General features: G+C 40.5%; 1 protein-coding gene across 1 annotated transcript in view; it reads right to left on the minus strand.

Annotated features, from left to right (window-relative positions):
* Nucleotides 1-1815: 1815 nt before the first annotated feature.
* The window catches only part of HCN1 (hyperpolarization activated cyclic nucleotide gated potassium channel 1), a 316701-nt gene continuing 293258 nt past the window's right edge, over nt 1816-25258 (minus strand). Inside the window, exons 7-8 of the mRNA XM_090037188.1 lie at nt 6648-6812; nt 1816-4868 (exon numbers count right to left, since the gene is read on the minus strand). Coding sequence (XP_089893314.1) covers nt 4030-4868; nt 6648-6812 — 1004 coding nt within the window. The 3' untranslated portion in view covers nt 1816-4029. The remainder of the gene's footprint in view (nt 4869-6647; nt 6813-25258) is intronic.

Here is a 25258-nt window from a genome sequence, read left to right on the forward strand (position 1 = left end):
TTGGTTGAAGGTACATACTACAATTTGTCAATTCATTCAATAGTTCAGAAATAACCTTGGATTTCTTGTTCTCATGAAGTGACATTTTTGAGTAATGCTTTCTATCATTTCCAATTGCCTTGGAAACTCCATCCTCTTGTAGTAGATGAGAACCTGACCTTATGCTCTCCTTTGGTATTTCTTTCTCCTAACCTTCTTTAAGGTCTGTAAATACACCAGAGAGAGACTAAGATCCCAAGGTTAGGGAAGCCTTTCTATACATGAACTGATTAATGGAAATGTAGTTAAAATCCCTGTGCTTTGTTAGGTCCTGAAATACCCTTCAGAACTCACATTCCATGAAATAAGACTGTAAACAAAGGGGCAAAGTATGTCCTGTTGTATATACCTGTGAATGGCCAATGGTTCTGAACAAGGTATAAAGCAGGACAGATATTGCCAGACAGTTAACAGATTATAGGTGATTCCCTGGACTTCACTGCAATCAGTAATTTTTTCCAGTGACTGTAGCTTAACCAGAATTTTCCTTAGGAATGTCGAATACAAAATCACTGAAGTATCAATGAATGAAAATGTGTTCTGTGAAATACAGAATCATCATTTACTTTAGGGCATAATTTGCAAGTACTCATTCATCTTTAAAATTACAGTTTACCAGGGCTAGAATTATTTGGTGTCAGTCAGCATACTGCTCCTTTCAAATCAGTGGGATAATACTACCAACTGAAATGCAACAAGCCTCTAGGTTCCAATCAGTTAAATTAAAATATGCTCATTTGAAATAAGTATAAAAAATTATATGACAGTTGAATATACATCAAAAAGGACTTAGCAAAACATAGTGTGATAATATGATAAAAGTGAAAAATATGATGAAATGCAATTTGTCAAAAATATATATATTTTTGGACTGAATGGCCGAATTTGCCAGCTTTTATCAATAGGGGAATATCAGTTTTATCCAATTGTGTATTTCAAGAACCGAGGTATATTAAAGTTTATGGCTCATTAGTTTAAAAGCTATAGCAGCAGTGAAATTTCTGAGTAAAGATTGCTCTATAGTTTCATAGTAAATATCTGGTGCACATCTAGAGAATGTTCACACTATATGAGAAGCTCCTTTCCTTTCTGGAGTTATTGTGTGTCATGAATTATTCACATTTTTCTAATATCTACTGCATGTTAAATCAATGACTAAAATGGTGAAAATGTAAGACAACCAGCTTCTATTTCATTGTAAAACAAAACATGCTTGTTGATAGACATTTTAGATCCAATAAAATATACATGGTTTTATTTTCATATTTTGTTCAATTTATTAATAACCTTTTATATATATTTATGGCTTTGAGCAAAGACAAAAGAAAAATTCTAACTCATCCCTGATCATACAGTTATTGTAAGAATCAGTTAATCTAGTGTCTTCCCAGCAGCAGTAAGATCCAACTTTTTCATTAACACATTTCATTCTGTACAGATGTGAGATTCCATAGTTATGGGCTTACTTATGTACAGAGAAAATAGGTCAATTCTGGAACTAGCAATGGACCTTTATATTACAGGAATGTGTGTAATTTGTTTCTTAACCTAAGTATATATACATTCATACATACATATATATATGTATATAATTTATACCCTGTACCATTTTTATTGAATTTGAACATACAAATCCTAGATATTGTCCACTCTATTACAAAGTCATTAAAAAGTATTTTTATGGTTTCACTGAAAGACCATGTGAGTTAATGTTACTTCATAGCGCTTAAAATAAAATAAGAATATATATAAAAATATTTCACTACCAACCCCATTACTCCTATCAAATGTAAACCTTAAACAATTTCAAGGATCAGAATAGTATCATAATAAATTGGACAGGAATTATGAGTAATATTAAAATAAAATAAGAGCCATTTTATCAATAAATAAATGGTCTTGCAGCGTATCCATAATGTTTCAATCATTTTTAGAAATCTCTTCCTTATACACTATTCTTGGCCATTTGGTTTAATGATGTCAGCAACACGATAATGGGATAATTACACTGATCTGTGTTAGTGACTGGGAATTGACATAAGTTGTAAATGATCATTTGTTTGTATTTGATGTACCATTTGAGTAAAAGGCATAACAGGCAGCATGGGTTCAAGCTGTGTTAGCTTTAGAAATTTACTTGGCTCTCGAGTATATCTGGACGCACTGCTTTGGGTAGTTTATGATGTTACTTATTTTTTCCCATACAACATAAAGCCAGCATCAATGGGAAAAGAAGAATGCCTTTGAAAGCATTTCCTTAGCATGGCTAGTATATTGTTTTAGAGAATATAATATATGCTTGATATGCAAGTCCATAATGCTGTTTTATCAGTAATAGTTGAGTTATGACATGTTCAGTTTCAATCTCTATTTAATGTGACACATCAGGCACAAATGATAACTAATGGACTTCCTTTGTGGAGAAGCTAAATAATTACAAGGTAATGTAAGATCAGAGCAAACAAAGTAAAATGTTCACAAAACAGTATGCTTTAACCCTGCTTTCTGTCACCATTTCCTTTCTGTTTTGAAGACATTAAAAAAAATAAACCTCATATCTATGGGCTATGTTTGATGCTACATGCCTTAGGATAAACTATCCATTTTATTACAATATACACAGAGCAAATCGTGCATTCCCAGACAGACTTGATGCTATATTATATTTATTTTGTTTAAATTAACACTACAGTCAGCTATAAAACTACAGTGAGGACACAGAAAGCACTTGAAATTCTAAATCAAGCTGTGGTTTACAAATAATTCTTTAAATGAGAAAACTCACTTCTAGACTCAAATCTCAATGATTCAAAGTCAGCATTATAGGAATTTTAAGGTAGCCACAATTAATGAATGTTTATTATCTTCTAAGATACCCTAAAGCCTTTCCCTACAATGGCTGACTGAACCTATTTATTGTTGCTCTTGTTTTTTAAAAAAGCATGCATGGGATATTTTCAGACACTGTTTAGGGAAAGGAAGAAGAAAAGTGATTGGTGAAATACAAGCAGTTTGCAGGATCAAGCGTACAATTTTGCATAAAAATGTTGCATGTAAAAGTAACATTGTAGGTTTTAAGCCACTGCATTACAATTTAACAGTTGTGTTGCACTTAGATTGAATAAATTTTAAAACTTTAATTTTTGAAGTGAAGAGCTGAACCTAAACTCCTAAACAAAGAATTTGCAATGGTACACCACACAGCAGCTATTTGTGTTTGGGTCAAAAAAGTTATTTACAATGACAATATTTATAGTCTTCATAAAAGTCTTTTGCAATATGAAGATTGATGTCCTCCCAGTTTTCTGAAACAACAGAATGATTTATATGTTTTGAGGTTAGAATTATCCAGAGCAGTGGTAATCTTGTCCTCTGACTGTAGATGGTTGCAGTATATCTGTTATTCAATCTAGTTCTGAATGAAAAGCACCAAAATGGAAAAAGCAATGGGAGACTATGACTGGATTCTCTGTAATAAATAATTCACAATTTATATACAGAAATGATATTAGTGAAAGTTAAAAATATTATTGAATACTTGCTATTTCCTAGTTAGGTTTAGGGTTTTCTTTCTGTTCTGTTTAGTTCCTGGAATAAATAATATTTTCATTTCATGAAGTTATCATTGGGTTAAGATTTGCCAACCCCGCCCCCCCCATTAAAATAGGAGGCCTCTCCATAAATAGAGAAATCCATTAACGTCAACACAGATTAAAAATAAATAATATTACAACAAAATTTAGACTCCTTTGCTGATTATAAGAAAGGAAGACATGAACTCTAAACAGATTTTTAAACTCTTTTTTTAGCTATATGTGTATATGTATACACACACATATTTTACATTCGTTACGTAGGGCAAAACTAGCTAAAGTTTTGTTTGTTTGTTTTCATGACAGACTACCAGGGTCTATTAGGAAATAGGCTAAAATATTCCTGGGATGATTCTCAGTTTATTACAACGTCTCTGCTTTTCAGAGTTAGCAGGGATCATAAGTTTGAAGCAAATCGTGGTTTGTCTCCTTCAAGGTCTGTGCTTAAGACTGTGGAAGAATCCCTTTTTAGAGCTGCTGATGGTGCTGTGGCCCCTCGGTTAGGCGGAATTGCTCCTGAAGACATTTGTCTGAAGAGAGCAACTCTCTGTGGGACAGTGCCCCTGTTCCCAGCCTGCGTACCTGACCCTTGGACACTTGAGACAGGTTGTGGAATGGAGGCTAGCGACTCTCCAACTGTTGGATGAGGTCTGGCGATAAGAGTAGAAATCTCATGGGGCAAAGAAGGCTGGGAGGCAGAGAGAGGTCTCACCTCTCTTGTCAGGTTAGTGTTGTGAAGAGCTTGTGTACTCTTGTGAACTTCATTTTTCTGTGATGAAGTAGGTGTCTTCTGCTGCTTCTGCTGCTGCTGCTGCTGCTGCTGCTGCTGTTGTTGCTGCTGCATTAATGACAACTGTGAAGCAGTTGGTGATGCATACTGAAAAGTTCGACCTGCCAGAGGGCTCTGTACTGGTGGACTACAGATTGCAGTAGTGTAGGAGCAAGGAGAGAGAATGACAGCTTGCTGAGGTGTCTGTGTGCCTGGTGTTGGAGAATGCAGGTTTCCATGAGACAGGCTGGTTGCAGTATAAACAGGAGGCGACTGTGTCCTGATGCGGGATGAAGTGGTGCTAGAATTCAGTGCTGACATTTGCTGTAGGCTAACTGGGGCAATAGCCTGAACTGTCTCTCTGTCGTGTTTCACTATCTGCTTCAAGATCTCATTCTCCTGATTGTTGAAAACTCCAGTATTGAGGTCTTTCTGGAACTTTTGCAGGAGAATTGAGTTCTTCTTCCCTTTAAAAAGAAAGAGGTATGAGATCAGCTGTGTTACCAAGTCTGAAGCTCAGTGACAGTTTGTCACTCTTTTAGAGTTGTAACTCCTGATATTAAAGTACATGCCGGTGTCTTAAAGTAGTGGTAAAAGACAAAGTCCCTCATTTGTCTTCCAGCATAGCAGAAGTTTTAGGCTCTGGGTTGAACTAGTGATTGTCACGGGCTGTGAGGGATGACAACATACTTTTTCCCTAGCTGTAAAGCAGTACAGCTGCTTTGGGGGTGGTATTTCTTCAGTAGATCTCATAGTGCTCATGCAACCCATAAATCCTGTTGCCTTTCTAGCTGAGCTACCCACCTTAGAAATGTTCTTGCACTCAAGGATACTTGAGCTTTCTGCAGCAGTCTGGCTATTATTAAAATCATTCAGAAAAATATAACTATCACAATTTACTAAACAACAGGCATAGAAAAAACAAGTCTGCAAGTTTAAAATATAGATCTCTCTTGTTATCAAGCTGTCCTAATTTCCTGAATGTTGAACCATTATTAAGTTATGAATACATGTGTTATTTAGCACATTTTCTGAAATACTTATTAGGCATCTGTAAGCAATGGCCACCATGTTGAGAAAAGTCATCTGTTTAAATGTCTGTGAACAAATATATAAACTGGCTGCTCACGTACTACCTGGCTGTACAATAACGACCACTGTACATTTTATCTCTGTTCTTGCAACAATTTCAAGGTTTACCTAAAGACTTTCAGATGTAAAGATGCAGGCAACATGCTTTTTTCCTGTGTTGGAAGTGAAGATGTAGGGCAACGAGTCCAGTGGAATTGTTCTTATTTTGAGTAAAGGAATTGGTTCTTTTTTTTGTCATGTTTGGATTCCCTAAATGATTTCAGACTGGAAATTCTATTAATGAATTACTCTAATAAATAATAATAAGTGCATCAATTCCCCATATCTCCACTTGTAACACACTGCTAAAACCAACCCCACTTCGGTTTAGTTTAAGTGTTTAAGTCCCAATGGCAGCACCCCACTAGGTGTAAAGTCTGTCTTATTTTTTCTAGTAGTTCCAGGCCCAACCTCTGTAGAACCCCATTAGAAAACTTCTGCCATTCTGACAGTATTCCATTTGTAATGTTTGCAGCTAATGAGCTAATTATATATCCACATTTCTCTAATTTGCTTAGGATTTAAAGCAAACTAAAGCAGCTAAGACAGTCTACTACATCATATTGCATTCTATTTGGGCTTGTTGAACCTGATTTTCTGAGTGCCAGCATGTCCTAGAGACCTAAGTGGCAGGTGTCCACACCTTTGAAAATCAGGCTGTACTGCCCATCTTGTGATGGAAGGAATGGCCTTCTACTAACCATGGAGTAGCTTCAATTCCTGTTGGCTTCTGTTGGTGTTGAAAAAAGTCAGCTTCTTCCAGAACCAGGTCTTTGTCTATGACTTTTGGACAGGGAAACGTCATCTATTTGTCACTAAAGTATATAGCTCTGAGCTCTGTGTATTACAGCACTAAACATTATAAATAAATAATAATAATTATAATTAAGGTGTACAAAATAAATCTCAGAGGAGTATGTGACCGCTTTCTAAGAGGCATAGTAATGTCTTTTTATTATTTAAAAGCAGCCCTGATAAAAATTCTTTTCTTAAAGCATTTCTTATTTATAAGTCAACAAAACATTTAATGTAGAGGAGCAGTAATGCAATCTTATCCTTCTGCTCCAAAAAAAGTTAAGTTTAATAATCATATTGAGTATCAAAGACAATAATACCTATCCTATCTAGCCTGTCGATGGCCACTGTTTCAAAGGCCCTTCTCATCATGGGGTACTCCTCCAGAACCTCATTGAAATTGTCCACAGAGAGGGAATACAGACGGCAGTATGTGTCGGCTCGTACGCTGGCAGTTCGGCGGCCCTTAGTCAAAAGGCAAATCTCTGGGGAGAGAAAAAACACAAACACACACATATACAGAGGAAATGAAAACGTCAGTGAACCATGTGAAACTTGACAGCTAGGAAGTGACTTGGTGCTAACAAATAATAATTCAGTACACAGCAGCAATTTCTCTTTTGCTGTACATACAAGATTCCAAGGGCAATCCTGAAGGAGCCAAGTTCAATAGTCACTGAACTGAAGGGAACCTTTTTTTGTTTAAGAGCTATCTTTTTCAGCCTTTATTTTTTGTTCATTTTTCTGAACTGAAAATCAAGAACACTGAAATTTGTAATCATTCTTCTGAAGACATTGTGAACAAAATTGGTCACCTTTTCAGGCTGCAGCTCAGAATCACCTGGTGGGTCACAGGTGAAAAGGCAAGAGCTGGGACCCAGCTGCTGCCACCACATTATGGTGGGGCGCTCCCCTGTTACCCCCATTTCTCCAGCCATGGCATGGAATAAACCCCCTACTAGAGAACACTGCCAAAGCCCCTTGCTGCCAAAGCCCCATACCTGCAGACCAGATCCAATGATTGTTGGTTGCTGCCCCCTGAATTAATTAATTAGTTTCAAACATATCCAGCAAATGTGATGCCTTACACACCCCCATTAGTTCTACTGATTCCAGATAGGAATATTCAGGTGAGCTTAGGGATAAGCCCAATAGTCCACCACATCTGATAACAGAATTTAATACTTATAATAAAAACACTGGCATAAGAAAAGAATGGCATCAGTTATAAGAGAAAAAAAATTCTATATTAATCTTTCCTTCAGGCTACATGGAAAAACTTAAAATTTATTCATGACAGCTTTGTATTGAGGCCAGAAGCACCTCTGAGGACCACACTGCTCCTCGGCTTACACTCCCAATGTCTCAAATGGCAGAAATGAATCAACATTGCTGCCTTACATGGCCATCACTGGCTGCTAATAAGCACACCTGAGACAGGGAACGCTCCAATGTGGTTACAGTGACTCATTTTGAGGATTTAGTGTACTTAGAGTGACAATAAAGGGTGAAGGCATGATTCATGGCAGGGCTCTTGGGCTCACTATGATGACAGTGACTAGGGACAGAAGTTACACATAAACTGGTTTCACTGATCAGAAACTGATTAAACCTGTAATAGAACATAAGTTCAGCGCACATAAACCAGTTTCAAAATGGCCGAAACTAGTTATGATAAACCTGACTGAATGTAGTACCAGGCTTAACCAATTTGGGTCAAAATGGTTTATGCAAAGTCTGTCCCAGACCCCTTCCTGGTTCAAGTTAAACTAGAGTCCTCCAGCATCCCAGCATACTCGGTGGTCTGGGCTGTGCTCTCTGCTCCAGACAGCAGGGCTGGACATGCGCCTCTGCTCTCTAGCAGTAGGGATGGGGACGAATGTGGGGAGACACCAGCAGGCATAGCCTCATTAAGGCAAAGTGGGAGAGGGTTCATTCTTCCCTCCTTCCCCTCCCCACCACTGCAGTCGTGGTCTGCCTGTTGCCTGCAAGCAGCAGAGGGGATGGGCAGCTAGAAGACCCCAGTTGCAGTCTCCGGGGGCAGAAGGGATGGAGGGAGAAATTAATGCCCTCCCTTCCCCATTCACCTAAATGGTTTTATTCCCCCCCTGCATTCCCTGTTCCACTGGCTAAGGCTAAGGGGACAGTGAGGAGGTTAATTGCCCATGTCTCTCCTGCTGAGGGGAAGTCTTTGCCCTCCTCCTCCTCCTTCTCTGGAGGGGGGCTCTGTTTGGTGCTGGAGGAGGACTCTCCCCCCTTCTCCTTCCCCACCCCCCACTGCCACTGGGCTGGGAGGAGGGGCTCTGTGCATGGCTGCCCAGCCTGACCCAACGTGGGTCCAGGGAGCGACTGTCACTGAGCTGCAGCCATCAGGGATGGTCCTGTCCCCACAGCCCAGGTCAGCCCTGCTCAGCCCTGGCTGAGGCAGCTGCATGGCAGGGCTGGCCCAGGCCAGGCCGCGGGGGCGAGGCTGTTCCTGGTGGCTTCAGCTCAGTGATGGGGAGGCTGAGACCTGTCAGCTGTGCAGCCTGTGCCAGCATGCACAGTGGCAGCTGGCCAGGCAACAGCCTACCCTAGCTGGGTTGGAGGTGCCAGAGGTGCCAAAGGGCCTGGAGCCCAGCAGCCACCTGCTGTGGGGGCTCGATGCAGACTCATGAGTCCCTGCATCACCTCTGAGCCGGCTTGGGCAAGCCACTGCCCAGCCAGCCACTGCCCACATGTGCCAGAGGGGATGAGGGTGGGAGGAGGGGAAAGAGTCCCCCTCTTGGGTTGGGCAGGGCTGTGTGCCCGGATTGCTCCCAGCTGTCAGGGGTCTGCTGTGGTGGCAGAGTTCTCCCCTCCTCCTCCTCCACTGCTACAGCGGTCTGGCCATGCTCACTCTTCCCTCACCCTGGGAACCCCGCAGGCCAAGGTGGGGGTTTAAACCTCTCCTTAGTCATACTGAGGCCTGCCAGGGCCTGGCCATGCCCTGTCCCCCACCCTTAGCTCAGCTTCCCTGTGGTAGGGAAGCGAGAGGTGCTGTAAGGCTCCCACAATTCTAGTTACCAGCTGCAAATGAAGACCCTGAGTTGGTGGTGGGCAAGAGGTTGGGGGTGTGGGGGGAAGTGAGCAGCAGTATTCTGGAGCAGCGCCAACACAGCTTAGCCCCATGCAACCTGACCTCCCCCACTCTGCATGTGCTTCATGACTACCACTTAGACCAGTCCTATTCTATATTAATCAAGCTTTTCAAAGTAGTTAGGGATTTTTACTCTTATTTTTATTGGAAGTCCACTAGCCTCATGCTTCTAACAGTAAGAAACATTCTTCTTATTTTCACCTGAAATTTACTTATATTCAGTTTATTTCTATTTGTTCTTGTGCCAACTTTTCCTTTTAACTTAAATGGCATTATTCTCTCCTGAGTGTTTATCTCCTTATGTTTTTTTTAAGAGTAAACTTATGAAAACCAGTAAAACAAATACTGAGAAGAGTTAAGATTAATACTTTCTTTCCTAATATCCTTAACAGACCTTCTCTGCATCTACTTCAGCTTGAATTTGTTTTTCTTGACCACAGATGACCAGATTTTTATGTAATAGTCCAAATAAAAAGAGTCCCAATCCTCCAACTGACTTCACATGGATCCTTGAATCTAACTAAAGCCAGTTGCCAAATAAAAATCCACTTTAGCGTTGGATGCATAAATGGGCAAAACCTAAAACATCCTCCTTTGGAATGAGACATATGGAATGGGACAAATCACTAGAAGGCAGTGTAAAAGAATTTAAAATATCCAATATGCATCTGACATAAATATTAATTTTCCTATATTCCAAAACTTGAAATAGACATTATATCATAATATTGCTAGTTACCTAAAATACTTACTCTATAATCCCACTCCCCACTTCCCAGAAAAATAACAGCTGCCACTGCTGCCTCACAGCATGCTCACACTGGCGGCATGGTGGTAGGTGGAAGTTGCAGATGCTGCCATGCATTCTGCTACCCAGCTGCCTTGTTATGCCTCTGCTCATAGCTCTGTTTGAGCTATAGCATATATTTAGGAGATCTGATTCTGCTTTAAAGTCCTGAAGTAATGTAAGATAATAATAAATGTATAACAACATCATCTTAAGGTTGAAAAACCCTTAGAATTTGGAAGATGTTCAGGGAGAATCACTAAAGATGATCAACGCTACGTTATAGGAGCATGTGTCCTTTGATATGTAATAGGCATTTTTTGGTAACGTCTGTCAATGGGTTCACATTTTTATTTCAATATTAATTACAATGTATGTGTTGTCCGGGTAACAACATAACTAAATATCAGTTGCTACCTGGCTGTGACAATCTATTCTTTGTTTTTTCATGTGTGTTTGTTTTTTGTTGGTTTGGGTTTTTCTTTTTTTTTTTCTTGCCTGGTTCATTTGTATAAGTCTTATCCTATCAGCTACTGGCTGTGAACAAGCTCTTAAGCATAATGAAAAAGAGAACATATAAAACCTCATTTAGTTGGAGTTTGCATATGGGAGAGGAATTGAACTCAGCAGTTTAAAGTATCCTACCAAAGACTATCCTATCCCATTGTATCCTTTTTGCTTTATTTCACACAAATAAACAGACCAACATATTTTATGATGAAAACACAGTAAAGAAAACTACAATGTCACATTTTAAGTGAATCTTAATGTGTCAGACATCTCGAGTACCCTCAACAGTTATGCACTTCCTGATGCAATGGATTTGAAAGGATTATTAAATATGAAAAAATAACACAGGAATGTGCTGAAAATTACCAAGGAAAAATATTTTAAACAGCTTGGATAAGCAGTATTTTCCTTTGGCATAAAAGGGAAGTGACTATGGCAGACCACTCATTGATATTCCCATCTGGCAGGGCTGGTATACCACTTTCATTCTGATACTTTAACGTGTCAAACACTTTTATGGTTTCTCCCCAAGCTTAAGAATGTTATCAGTTCCCATTAGTAATTATAGATTAGACCACGATGAATTAGCAATTCAGCTCTCTTGCAGGTGTACTTCAATTACACAATCCTTTTGGACAATTGTTCCTTGGAACATTATAAAACAAGTGCTAATCTCTGTCCTTATGAGAAATGGACACTTGAAAGCACTAAAAATTACTAAAAAAATCAGTTTACCTCATAGCTCATATTTTACATAAATATAATTAACTTAATGATTTAAAAAGGAAAGTCCTGATTTGTGTTCTACTATCATGGGACTGTTTTGCAGATGGCACAGTACAGCACAAAAAAATATGGAAAGTGGATTACCTACAATGCGCACATTGCTTTCAAGAAGCGTATGTGATTAACACAATAATAAAAACTTTATCTGGAGGACTACGACTCTTTGTAATAATTAATCTGTGTAGCTACACAAGCAAGGACTAGATGTGTGTAATTGTTCACCTGCATGCTTGCATTTAAATTAACAGAACAATTTTCAGACTTCTTCCCGGTGTGAATTTTTCTGGGAAGAAACTGAAATTCTTAAGAACTAAAAGTATTTCTTTATCAAAATAATATAAAATTGGTGTGGAGTTACAAAGCTAGGCGGACAAGCAATTTTGTATGCAACATGCATGAGTCAACAGAGGCTGTGTAGATGAAATGAGAGGTGTGTGCGTACAACACTTTAAAGCAGGCTAAATGCTTTTGCACTGTTTTAATAATGTTGGTGTTTGCACACCACAGTGGTGTATAGCACATTAAATCCACCCCAAGCCATGTGGAAGCCTCCCCCTCCCCCCCCCAGCCTCCCAGGGACCACTCTGCCCACTGGCAGCTCACCCTCCCCTCCCCACTGGAGAGGTAGGTAAGTTAGTGGGGTATGTGCATGACACGGGGGTTTAATCAGCCCTAATTTGAAGTGGTGTTTTTTTAAACTCACTGCTTCAATTTAGGGCCCCTGTTTCATCTACACATGAAATTCTGGACTGACACTTCTAGATTCCTAGAAGAAACATTGATTTGCTAAAAATTAGGGACAGCATAGATGACATGAGCTGTAGTTCAGATTAACACAGGGAGAACTTTTTCAATGTCTAGACAGTAAGTAAGCAGTAAAGAAAGCAGTGGGTAAACTGATTCATAGGAATATAAAGTACTAGTTAGCAGTGGCTAATCTGCATAGGCCTTTGCAAAGGTAGGTACATAAGTCCTGATCTTGCACCACTGAAATCAATGGGAATTTTGTTACTAACAAAGAGCTGTACCATTGCACTCAGAAACGGTGCTGATTTGCCACCTTTGATGCAAACATTTTGCTATGCAAGTCCTAAACAATTCTCAGGAAAAATCATTGGCAAGAATGATCCAACTCTTACTTTATCTGAAATGGGGTGAAGGCAGACTTTAGGTCCATGGGTCACAGGAAGCCATCCTGAATGCCCCTGCTCCAGCAGTCATATTCAGTACCTAAATTCTGGATTGCAAACATCTCAGCGGGTGAACAACATGTACCATTAAGGTGATGGGATAAATTCTGGCTCAGTTTAGCATTTACACATGCACCCAGGACTGCAGCAGTTGGAGCTGGTGTGGAGCAGCCCTAGGCTGGGAGGGGGCCTGGGAAGGGTCAGCCCTGGGCTCCGGATGGCAACACCAGGCAGCAGAGGGGCTGGCTGGGGCACAAGGGTGCTAAAGTGCTAAGCTAGGTGGCAGGCAACCCCCACACCTTCACAGACTCATGCTATAGTCAGTCACTGTCACCATCTACACATGCATTTTAGTACATGTAATTACTCCACCATAGGACAGAACTGTCTCTGACAGTACTATCCTACAGCGGAATTCGTTGGTGATGCATAGGGGGTGCATCCGGGTGCATGTGCAATCCTGCAAAAAGGCCCCGTTGATACTGCCGGTGGTGCCTGCCAGTAATCACCACTCACCACCTCTTCTTCCCCCACTGCTAACAGCACTGCAGCTGCCTACAGGAGGAGCTCACTGCTTGCTGCCACCATGCTCCCACCACTGACAGTGCCGCTGCCACTTGTGGGAGCTCACCATGCCCCCCAGCCTTCAAGGGCATGTGGCATTCATGGCGGAATTAATTTATTGCATCCTAATACTGGTACATGTGTAGACAGTGACACTTTATTGCAGAGTTAATTAGTCAGCTCCACAGTAAAGGGCACATATAGATGCACTCAGTGGCTGCGTCCACATGAGTGTGAATGCGCTGTTTGTGGCACCTCAAAACCTTATGAGGCACCATGAAAAACATGCAATGCATGTGGATTCATTTACTGCACTGCATATTTGCAGTGTGGTGGGAAAATTAGATAACAGGAAATCCTGATATCTAAAAACACTGCAGAAAAACCCCCACCTGAAACTGGAGCTTGGCCGGCCAGAGCCACACTCTGGCAGCTGGACAGACTCCATGTGCCTGGATCACATGCTGCAGCCCCAAGAGACCCCAAGTACCCCAGGTAAGGGGGTGAGCCCAGGTACTGGCTCCAGCTTCCCCTACTGCACCCAGTGCATTTTGCTGTGCACTGTAGTGTGTGTGCAGGGGTCTTCTCTGGGGACAAGTAGCAGCAGTACAACTATGTGCCACTGTTATTTGTCCCCAGGGAAATATACATGTGCTGAACTAGATGCATCCAGCATGTCTAAACTTAGGCTTCAGAGCAAGCATGAAAGACGTCCCCATTCTGAACAGCTAGATTTCCACTGAGCTCCAGATAAGTGGTGGACTAGCATCTACACTCCATCTAAGTTTACATAAGGCACTAACAAAGTGTTCAATACAAAGTCAAAATCATAGCTGGAGAAGCAAGAGAAGGAGCATATGGTAGTCATAGTGGACTAGGTGCCTTTGTAGGGTTTTTTGTCTCTAATTTCTGTATTCCTATGAAACCAGAGCAGTCATTCTCTCTGCAAGAAGCAGTAAAGCCTAACTAATATTGTGGCACCTTTCTAGTTAGTGTCGCTTCATTTCCCATATAAATGACACCCAGACTGTAATTACTCAACTTGCAGTGCCACATTAACATTTGTTGAAAGTTTGAAAATAAATTCAAATTGTCAACACAACAATGTGCAATCACCTTGCAGCAATTTTAGGTGACAAAGAAATGAAAGGTACAGGTAGAGCTGGCCTTAGGAAAAATGGCACCCTGGATGAATTTTGGCACCCCTCCCAGTGTTCCCCCCACCCCCAAGTCAGTGGCACTGCTGCAGTCAGAGGTAGGCATAGAGGTAGAGGGGAGGGGGAAAAGGGGGAGCATGGCTGCATAGGCAGGTGGCCCCATTCCTAGCTCATCTCTGTCCCCGGCTACTGTGCTGCAGCCACCCAGAAGGTGTCATCCCAGCCCACTGCTGCCCAAGAGCCCTTGTGGAGCTGCTGCTGAGGCCAGGATTGGTTACAACATCCACGATGCAGCTGCATGGCCAGCTGCAGCCACATGGTGTGGCAGGTGGGAGGGAGGAAGAGGGAAGGAAGCATGGCTGCATGGGCAGATGGGATTGTCCCCAGCTCATCCCTATCCCCACCTGCCATGTTGCAACCACCCAACAGATGTCAGCCTGACTTGCCCGTGCACCAATGTGGAGCTGCCACTGAGGTCAGGAACAATCTTGACACCCCTGGCACAGATTGGCTAGGCAGGGTGGGGAGAAGGGGTGGGAGAAGTGCGGCTGCTTGGGCAGGGGGCCACATCCCCCAGCTCCATCCCCAGTGCTGTGGGCATCTCCCTGGCCCCATCACAGGGAGTGGGGAACATGCTCCTGCAGCCACCTGAACTGCCTGGCCCAGCTCCTTCTGCTCAGTGGCTGGAGGCAAGGGGTCAGAGATCAGCTGGGGTGGGGCAGGGCAGTGGTAGAGGGTATGCTGTGTGTGTGTGTGTGTGTGTGTGTGTGTGTGTGTGCATGTGCACGCGCACACATGCCCACATGAGTGAGTGTGTGCATGTGTGTCCCCCCCCAGTGCCTCCTGGCACCCTGGGTGGTTGCCCACTTCACCCACCCCTAAGCCCAGCTCCAAGTACAAGAAACAGAGAGGAATCGATGGTTAGCTGGCATGTTTGTGGATTGTTAGCTGCTCCACATTAACTTTCAAGACATCTTCCCTGTTTAAGGCCAAGCAAGAGCAAAATGAAAAAAATATCCAGACATACCAAAACAGCAGAAACAAATTTGGTACAAAAGCACATTTCAGAAATGTCTGTGAACAAATCTGGTTTGTGGCACAGTCCAAAGATGAGAAATTTTAGAAGAGTTAGGGGCAGATGTTTGCTTCACTGCTGAACAACTAAAGTGGATGCTGCTTTATTCCAAACCTGCCCTACATTTTAAGTAAAGAAGAAGTTCTTGGAAGATTATATATGGCTTTCCAAATCTTAAACACATTTGTGAGCTGAAGCACCTTTCTAAAAGCCCTGCCCCATTCAACAACTGTGCCAAGACTCGGTATAGGATATCAATTACAGGATGTAATGAAAAGTGTCCTTCCAGGTAAGGACAGCTGGTTACTGCTTCGATTTCTTTGCAGGAAGATAGAGTTTCATCAGGTACCAGGCATATTAGCTTGCTGTGTATATGGGTACACCACTATTTTAAGCCATATGGCAGTTTTCAGAAGGAAAAGGGAGAAATAGCGATTATAAATGTTAGGAACAGCTAATTTTGGTTCCATGAGATGGACGGGGGATTAACATGTAATAATTTCTTTTTCATATTATAAATGCAAAAGCTATTAAACTATTACCAATAGCATTTAATGATAAAGAGTATCTATAAACCAAGGTTTTTCCACAGTAAAAGGCTGGACAAAAGATTAAATCTATATCTTTCATGATGCACCCTTTTCTTCAGAAATGGAGGAGATTTCATACCGTGGAGGTCATTTCAACTTTATCTACTTTTTTTTCTTGTAGTTTAGAAGTCAACAGTAATCAGATTCACACTTAGTGCAGCAAAAAATAAATAAATAAAAGAAAGGAGAGAGAGAAACTGTAAAAAATGTTTTATATAGTTAATTTTCTTGAATGTTACATTTTACTATTTCTTCCCCTCCCTTTTTATAATCCCTATAATGTGTCATATATGGTATATCTGACTCAAACCTGAGCAAATTTATCACTGGGGCACAAACTATAAAAGCCAGATAGCTATTGTATGCAACTTTAGGTCTTGTTATATATAGGTTATGGGTATGTGCACATATTTTGGAACCTGCTCTATGATCACACAGATAACTGTAAAATGCCTGATTGTAGATCAGGTTCTGTTTCTACAGACATTCACTGGGAGCTGCACTGTGAACATAACATAAGTAAGTCAGTGGGGGGAAAGAGGCAGGTGGGATTTGGGAGAGGGGAAGAAGTGAGTCTGCAGGAGGGTTTACAGCGGGGGTGTTGTCTGTCTAGGAGTGGAGTGACAGGGGGCTAAATACAGCCTGATTGGGGGTAGGTGGGGTTTGGAAGAGCACAGCCCCAGGGCTGGGGCAAACAGCTGGGCTTTTCCAACCCTGGGGTTGCTTTCTGATAGGGCTGTGCAAAGCTTCGGTCCCTGATTTGATTCAGTGGAGATTTGGCTTGATTCGGTGGCCAAATATCTGAATCTGAATTGAATCAGGACACACTTTAATCTCTCTGAATCAAATAGGAATCCTCTGAATCAATTTGGAGAGATTCAGAAAGATTCAGCAATGTAGACATAGACATAGCTTTAAATGTTTTTTATACAGACCTCAAGGTACCAGATGGATCATCAGTGCTGCAGTGCTGGGGCGGATGGAGTGTCCCACAGGAGTGTGTGGGGCTCCCCAGTGCACTCAGCAGCAGACCCAGAAATAGAGCAGAAGCACCTCTGGTCCACTTCTGGATCCACCAGGGAGCATGCAGGGCCCCCCCACACACACCCTAGCTCAGCAACTGGTGCCTCTCAGGTCTAGGTGGGCACCCGGGGTCCCCCTGTGACCAATCACTGAGCCGAGAGGGTGTGGGGGGGCCTCACTGCGTGGTCCCTGGAAGACCCAGAAGTGGACCAGAAGTACTTCCAGTCCACTTCTGAGTTTGTGGTTGAGCGCATGGAGGGCCCCCCCTGCAGTCCTGTAGGATGTTCCATTCGCCCCAGCATTGCAGCGATCACGAGCCGCACCTGGTATCTTGAGGTATGCAGAAAAAACATTTAAAGCTGTGTCTATGGCCGAATCGCTGATTCTCCAAATCAGCATCAAATCTTCAGATTCAGATTCAGCTGAATCAAATTGGGGACAGTGATCCAAATCAATTAATTGAATCACTGTCCCTGATTTGGGCCAAATCCAAATCTGAGTCAAATACAGTCCATTTGGCACACCCCTACTCTGAATGTGTGCAGACATTCGGTAGATTGGGCTAACCTACTCCTGATCTAACTTAGTTCACCTCCTCAGGTGAACAAATTTAGATAAGGCTGGCTATTTTTTGCCTGATCTAATCTCCCCAAACTTCTATACAGACTAGCACTTAGATCCATCTAACCCTAGTTAGGTCAATCTAAGTGTAATATCTGCACATACCCTACATCTGACATGAATCTCCAGATTACAATCAGAAGGTGGCAGAGAGAGATTAAATGAATACTGGTTTCCATTCTCCCAAACAATGGCTAAATGTTGTGTTATGTAGCTATGCAGATTTTTGACTCCAGAACTGCTGGAAGTACAACTGAAATTGGTTTTGTCTAACAATCTTGACATTCTGTTGTGAAAGAGGATAAATGATACTCCCTCCCTGATCCATATGGAGTGGGAGGAGATGAAAAGCATCACACAAAGCTCGACTAAATCAATCTTGGTAATGTCAACCAAATTTCAAATGCAAATACAACTTACAGGGAAGATGCCATATTACAGCAAAGCATTAAACAGTAAAGAAGAAGAAAACTGGCTGGCTGTAATTGTATATAACCCATCAGGCTGCTTTCAAGTATATGAAGGGAACTTTGTACCCCAAAGCATTTCCCACATCTCCCAATTATAAAATTGGTCCAATAAAGATATGAAAAGAAGAAAAAAAATCCTTGCCTTCAGATATACAGGAACATCTATTGAAGGCAGAGGAAGTCTGGAATATATTTAGTGTTCTATATTGTCATGGTATTATTGAGAAACATGGTCAATGAGCAATTATTTTTAAAGATGAAAAACAATTTCCGTTCTAGCCTCAATTTTAGTCACCTATGACTTTCTGGATCTTTCACCTAAATCTAATCAACAATTCACTATTTATGGTGCCTGTTTCCCTCTATTTAAACAATGAAACAAGCCAATAATTTTCACTTTGGCTTACTCTTTCTAGTCAGCTGCACTATCTTGTTGTGGTGCCCTTGACTCTCCTACTTCATTGTCTGATTTTTTTTTCTTGTCTTCTGAAGCCAGAAGTGTAAAAATTAGGTGCAAAAAGGTAAACATTTAAAATCATATTTAGGCACCTCTGTCAATGGCCTGAAATTTCAGAAATGCACTTTTAGAAAACACCCCAGTGTATCTCAGTTCAAACCTATGCATGTCGGCATGAGTTGGTATGAAGACAGAGACCCTGATACACTAAAGATTTAATTATAAGAATGCAGGAACTCCCATTTACTTCAGGCAGTAGACTAATATGTCTAAAGTTAAATATTAATTTTGCTAGATCAGGGAACAAATTTTAAGAATCCTTATTTGTTACTGCATTGGAAATTTGTGTAATCATTTACAAATAAGGAAACATTGGATATAAAAGCCTATCACATTATACAGTACAAGCCAAAATAAGGTGCAAAAAAAGGATAACCATTAGCCTTTCTCAGCATTTTTTCTGGGCTTCACAGTAATACAGTATTATGTTACAATTTTTTAAAAGTCCCCAGTGAAAAAGTTTTACCTATAGTGCACCCAGAAAAAAAGTAGAAGTGACAAAATATAATCCAAACTGACTCAACATTTCCCTAGGTATTATTTTCCACTGCAGTGGTCTAAAATATACTGACAGTTATTCTTCTGAAATGGGGAAGAACTCCATAAATAATAGGTAGCTCAAAGTAGTTTTGCCTAATTGGCCTTCACCAAGCTGAAACAAAGGTGAAGTGTAATTTGATAGAATTTCAAGTAAGGTAGGATTATTGTTAAGGGATATTTGATAATTTAAACAAAATGAAATATTAAAGATGCACAATATGCTGTCAGATATTTACTTGAATGATATTCAAGTAAATAAACAGGAAAAAGAGATAATGCCATAATATATTACTGAGTAGTCTATTTGAGGAAGATTATAATGTCAGTAGGGCCAAAATGGATTTAATTTATAAAGGTGCTATCCCAATGAAGTTATCCAAAAGTGTTGGTGGCATTTCCCTGACTTTCAACAAATTTGCACAGAGGGTGAAAACAAGTCACCTTTGTGTCTCCAGAAAACAGGTTTATGGTGGCACAAAGTGAAAGCAAACAGATGGCCATATCTGCTGTTATTCCATAAATATTTGAATTTCTGGCCATAGCAGAAGGTAGGAATGAATTAGGTTGCTTTATTGTGGCCCTTGTCTGTTTGCTAGAGGCAGAAAAGCCCAGGCAGTGTGAAGCTGCTCAGGCTCTCCAGTGTCCCTGGAGCAAAGGCTTCTCAGGCTTGAGGGGCCCAGTCCTGCGCAGCTTGGGGATTCCTGGGAGGACTGGCCTTCTCAAGCCTTGAGAGTCACTTTCCCTGCTTACCCAGACACATCCCTCCAGGGATGCCACTGAGTGAGTGGGGAAAGTCAGGGCCTTAGAGTGCCTGTCTGCAAGTGGGGTTTCTCTGCTTGCATACAAGCACCCTGTATATCCCATGGCAGAGGGCAGATGGGGGTGGGGATCTTTCTGCAGGGGATTTCCCCAGGTATGTCTACAAGCGTGGAGTGTCAGTCTTTCCCCCTCTGTATTTGCAAGTGCACATGTGAGGAAATTCCTTGCAGATTTGTCTGCTTGCGCCTGCATGCACAGGAGTAGAGACTCCCACTCCCCACTGCGCTTTCAGATACATGTGGGGAAATCCCTCTACAAGGGATACCCTGTGCCATGTATCTATAAGTACAGGGGGCAGAGGGGACAGGGAAAGTTGAGGCGCAGCAACCGGGGACACCATAGATGTCCCTGGAGCATGATCAGTTGTGCCATGGCATCTTGCAGCACAGCTGATTGTGTATATCACTAAAGATATCTGTTTCTACCTTCAATGTATTCTGTCATCTATCACAAAAGGAAGAATATAAATATATATAAATAAATTGCAATTTCAAAATAAAACCATTTTGTGTGCAAAGAGTGGGAAAACACACAGCAGCAGAGAATACCAATGGCAGCACTGGTGAATTTTACCCATTGCTTATGACTTTGTAAAGAACTGGTACAAACACATGCATACACTACCCTCTCTACCCCCCACCCCCACCAAACACACACAGGCGTGTCAGTATGTAACAGCAATTAAAGCTATTTCATGCACAATGATCACTTACTATACCACATAGTAAATGATCATTGAGTATGAAATGGCTTTATTTCTAAATTGCTGTTACCTTCTGAAACGCCTGTGTATGGTGAAGGGGTATGTATGTGTGTATTTGTACTTATTTTATATATATATACTCATATATTATACTGTATATACTTACACTATATTACATATCATATATTACATTGCGATAATATATAATGCATATGGAGTTATATATATGGTATGTATTATATATTACTATAATATAGTACATGATATATAATAATGCATTATTATATGAATACATATAATCAAGTGGACATAATTCTGTCCAGTTCATATCTGTCTCCTGGAAATTTTTAGAATAAAATACTCTATGAGGAACCTTAGATTTCGTGCTAGTCTGGGTGTGTGTACACAAGTGGCTAACTTCACGGTAGCCTAACACTGTGCAGTAGCATGCCAGGCATAACCCATGCTAATATGTTAGTGCACAGTAGTATTAGGCTACTGCACAGTTAGCATCTGAAAAATCCCATATGCCAGTGCTACTGTGCATGAGTTACTATGCATTGATTTAGTACTTGGTTATCTAAGGACTAAACTTAATGCATAGTAAATACGGCACATTAATGAACACGTAGATGCACCCGCTGTGAACCAAAGAAAGGTAATTTTGTCATCCAGGGTATGTGGGCAAAGGGGAGCAGCAAAAAGATGGGTGAAAGGGTAACAGCAGAAAGAGAATTGGGCCCCCAAAATTAATGGGCCCATAATGAACATAAACAGAGGAAGGCATTATGAGCCCTAAGGAGTCAAGACAGTTAATAAAATACCCAGTGAAACAATATGGAAGTGTGTGTTATATTTTACTATTTTAATGTCTGTAATTAGAAAGTATTCAGTTAAAGAAATCATTGAAGAATGAAATGTAGGAAACTTTGCTTTGAGTTTTTATAACCATTAGACCATATTTGGATCCCTTGGGTTCCAAAAGCATATTTTTAAAAAGGACTGTGGTTTCCCAGAAGCTGAATAAATAGACACAGGTGTGGAAGCAGATGGAGAGGAGATAAGTTAGAGGCAGTTAGTTTTCAGAATTAAGGCTTTATACTGCTTTCATTCAGGTCAATGGGAGTTTTGCCAGTGACTTGAAAGATCAGGGACCAGAGTAGAAAAACAGCCATCTGTGCATCAACAAGAAAGCATTTCAAATAACAACATACTAACTGCGTTCCCAGAAGTACCTGTTCTATTACTTACAGTTTAAGATTTGCTGACTTAAAAAGTACTATATCTGTATATATATTTTTTATCTTGAAACAGAAGATCAGCTGAGTATGTTTGAAGCACAAAGGTAATTAATCACATGCTGACGTGCCACTTTAGATTTTAGAAGTGCCACTCTAGTTGAAGTTCCACTCCAGTTTTTTGGAGGCTTCTATATTTTTGGTACACCAAGGTGAGGATGATGTGAGCATCAGCAAATTATGCCAACCCACACTTATGCCAACTCAGAGTACCAATGTCTTTCAGTGAAAGCCCCTGTAATGCCAGTTATGCCAGGGATCACATAAGTAGATGGTGTGGGTACTGATCAGGCCATTTCATACCCTTATGAGGAAGTACAGGCAACCCCAGTTTAGCACTCTTAATTGGTTCCTGAAAGACCAAGCATTAAGCGAAATAAGCGTTACGCGAAACCGAAAGTATTTGATGACCCAAGATGGTGACCACAATTGTTTTTAATGACCCAGGATGGTGACCATGAGTGTTTTAGTAAAACTTACTGAGTGCTAAGTCAAACCAGGTATCAATTTAAAATGAGCGTTATAGCAAAATAGCGCTAAGTGAAACAGTGTCAAGTAGGGGCTGCCTGAAATTCTCAGATACCTTTCTAGAGCTTGATTCTGTCACTTCAGGTCATTTAGGGTGCATCTACACATCGTTGTGCTTTAGTACTTCTTATTGGAAGTAACTGCCTGTACTGCACCGTGTGTGCGGCACACGGTTAGATTTTGCCACTATGTCACTGTAGCGGCATCCTAAAATGGGGGAGTGTGCTGCTAAGGTGACAGCTGCCAATCATGTGCACACTCATGTGATCGCTACATCACTGCAGTAGGCCGTATGGTGATGCAGAGCAATGTGTAGACACGCCCTTAAACTATGTGGGTGGTTTAGAAGGAGAGAATCTTACCAAGGGGCTGGAAGAAGCACCAAAAGACCTTTTGTAAACTAACGCAATGAATAAGAGGAAAGAAACTACTAGAATAAGAGGACATTTAATCAATTTAGCTTATATTTAATATATAAAAAGTCCTTTCTTTGGCTGGCACTTGACCGAATAAGATAAATTTTTAATTAAAAGAACACAACTGAAATAATCATGTATTGATTCTTCTATTACTTGCATATATCAGAACTAACAGATATAAATGGTTCTATACTAGTTTTACACCAGTAAGCATAAATGAGATTAGTATTAGGCTCATTAAATACATTAAGATATTATTTCCGCTCTATGAATTTGCAGTAAATGGCTTTGTGTACATTTCCCCATAAAAAGACATACATTTGTAATGTATTCATAAATAATTTAAATCTTTCCCCCTTTTTTTCCATTTTATGTGCATCTAACAACTTTCTAGGCACTGCCCCTAAAAATATTACAAGCAATTTAATAATATAACCCATCTGCTATTCAAGACACTGTGATATTAAGAATGAATGAAAGGCAACTCATTACCATTTTCTGCCACTGCTGTAGCACAAAGGAGTGTGAAACAGAGAAATTACAGATAACAGATTAGACAAAAAGACCAAAACAAAACAAAATCACACACATACAAGGCAGGCTGGGCCTGATTCACCTGATTCTGAGACAGCCAGTGGGCAAGAAAAAATACAGCTCAAATGGCTGAACCTAAAAGCAGAATCTTACAATGGCAAGTGCTTGGCAGCCTTAATTATAGACAGTTCTTTCAGTCCCACCTATATAATTTCCATAGACATGTTTTAGAAAAGGCAGCATTTTGGGTTTCTTTTGTTAAATTTTGTGTCTAATTTTGTAATGTACTATATTTTGAGAGGAAGCAACACAGGCATTTTTTTCTTAAGGTCTGAGAGACATTCTGGATATTTGCTATCATAACAATATGAATTATTTTGCTTCCGTTATTCAATGCAACATATTTATACTCACTTCTGCTGTTTTACTATCTCAAATGCTTTTTTTTCTTTGTACAATAGATTCAATTGTTATGGTTAGAGAAAAAGCATGAAAAGCTAAGGAGTTACTTGTACCACTACAGACATTCAGCCACCAGAATCTAGTTTTCATACTGGAATCTCATTGGACCTAAATATAAAAGTGCTATGGCCAGTTTCAGAACCTAGGTCTTTACTCATCTACAAATCTGTATGCCGTCTAAATATTACTGAATTGGAGATAATAAGTTTTCAGGAGATTAGCTCAATTTATCAGCTGCACCTCGATAAGGTGCATCTCTATCTTGCCTTCTATCTAATTTAAAGCTGGCAAGGCAACCTATCGCTAAGTGTCACTGGTTAGGCTTTGCATACAACAAATTCTGAGAGACTCTTGAAACTATTCTGCAGCACTTCATGGGTTTTAATGAAAATGAATGGGCTTTAATGAACATTAATACAAAAACTAAGGGTGTGTCTACACAACATTAACATCCTGTAGTTAATGCGTATTAAATCTAGTACTTCCATTGTGAGGTACTAGGAAAATATGCATTAGCCAATCTTAATGAGCATTAACTAAATAGCACAAGGCTCCTTTACACATACAGGGAGGTGGCTCTGACACTGTAACAATGAATCTGCTAGATTGTGGTAATTACTGTCTTCCAGCAGATTCCAGCATCACTTGTATCAGTGTCTCCACTCTGAAAAATGGCGGTGAGGCACCTTAAACTTAATTCAAAGCACCCTGCCACCATTTCTATGTGCAGGGACACTGATGCATATGACACTCTTGGAGCTGCGTTAATTAAAGTGCCTCGCCCCATCAAGCACATCTATAAATATCCATGATTTTTAGTGATGCTTTAATGCAAATTAAAATGAGCTAATGCACATTAAGCATATGTGTAGATGCACCCTCAGTATCTATGAGCCAATTCAGTAACACTAGTTGATGTAAGTGATAAATGTATATGCTCAGAACAACTTTTGCAAAATATGTCATTTGTAACCCTAAGTAGATACTCTTCAATTGAACTAAAATATCCTATAATCATAGCCAATATCTTTTTCATGTTGGTTGGTTAGTATGTATGAAAAAGTATACCTACATCCATATTTAAATAGTATAACTCACTTCAATTAAATGGAAATCTTTTTTCATTAGAATTATGAGAAGAATTAAATGGGACTAAAATTAATATTTAGTTCTTATTAACATACATCTGTCAGAGAGCTGTCTAGTTAATTAGAAAGGGT

The sequence above is a fragment of the Crocodylus siamensis genome, chromosome 3 (genome assembly GCF_052110815.1).
Source record: "Crocodylus siamensis isolate JL-2025a chromosome 3, ASM5211081v1, whole genome shotgun sequence".
Classification (NCBI taxonomy): Eukaryota; Metazoa; Chordata; order Crocodylia; family Crocodylidae; genus Crocodylus; species Crocodylus siamensis.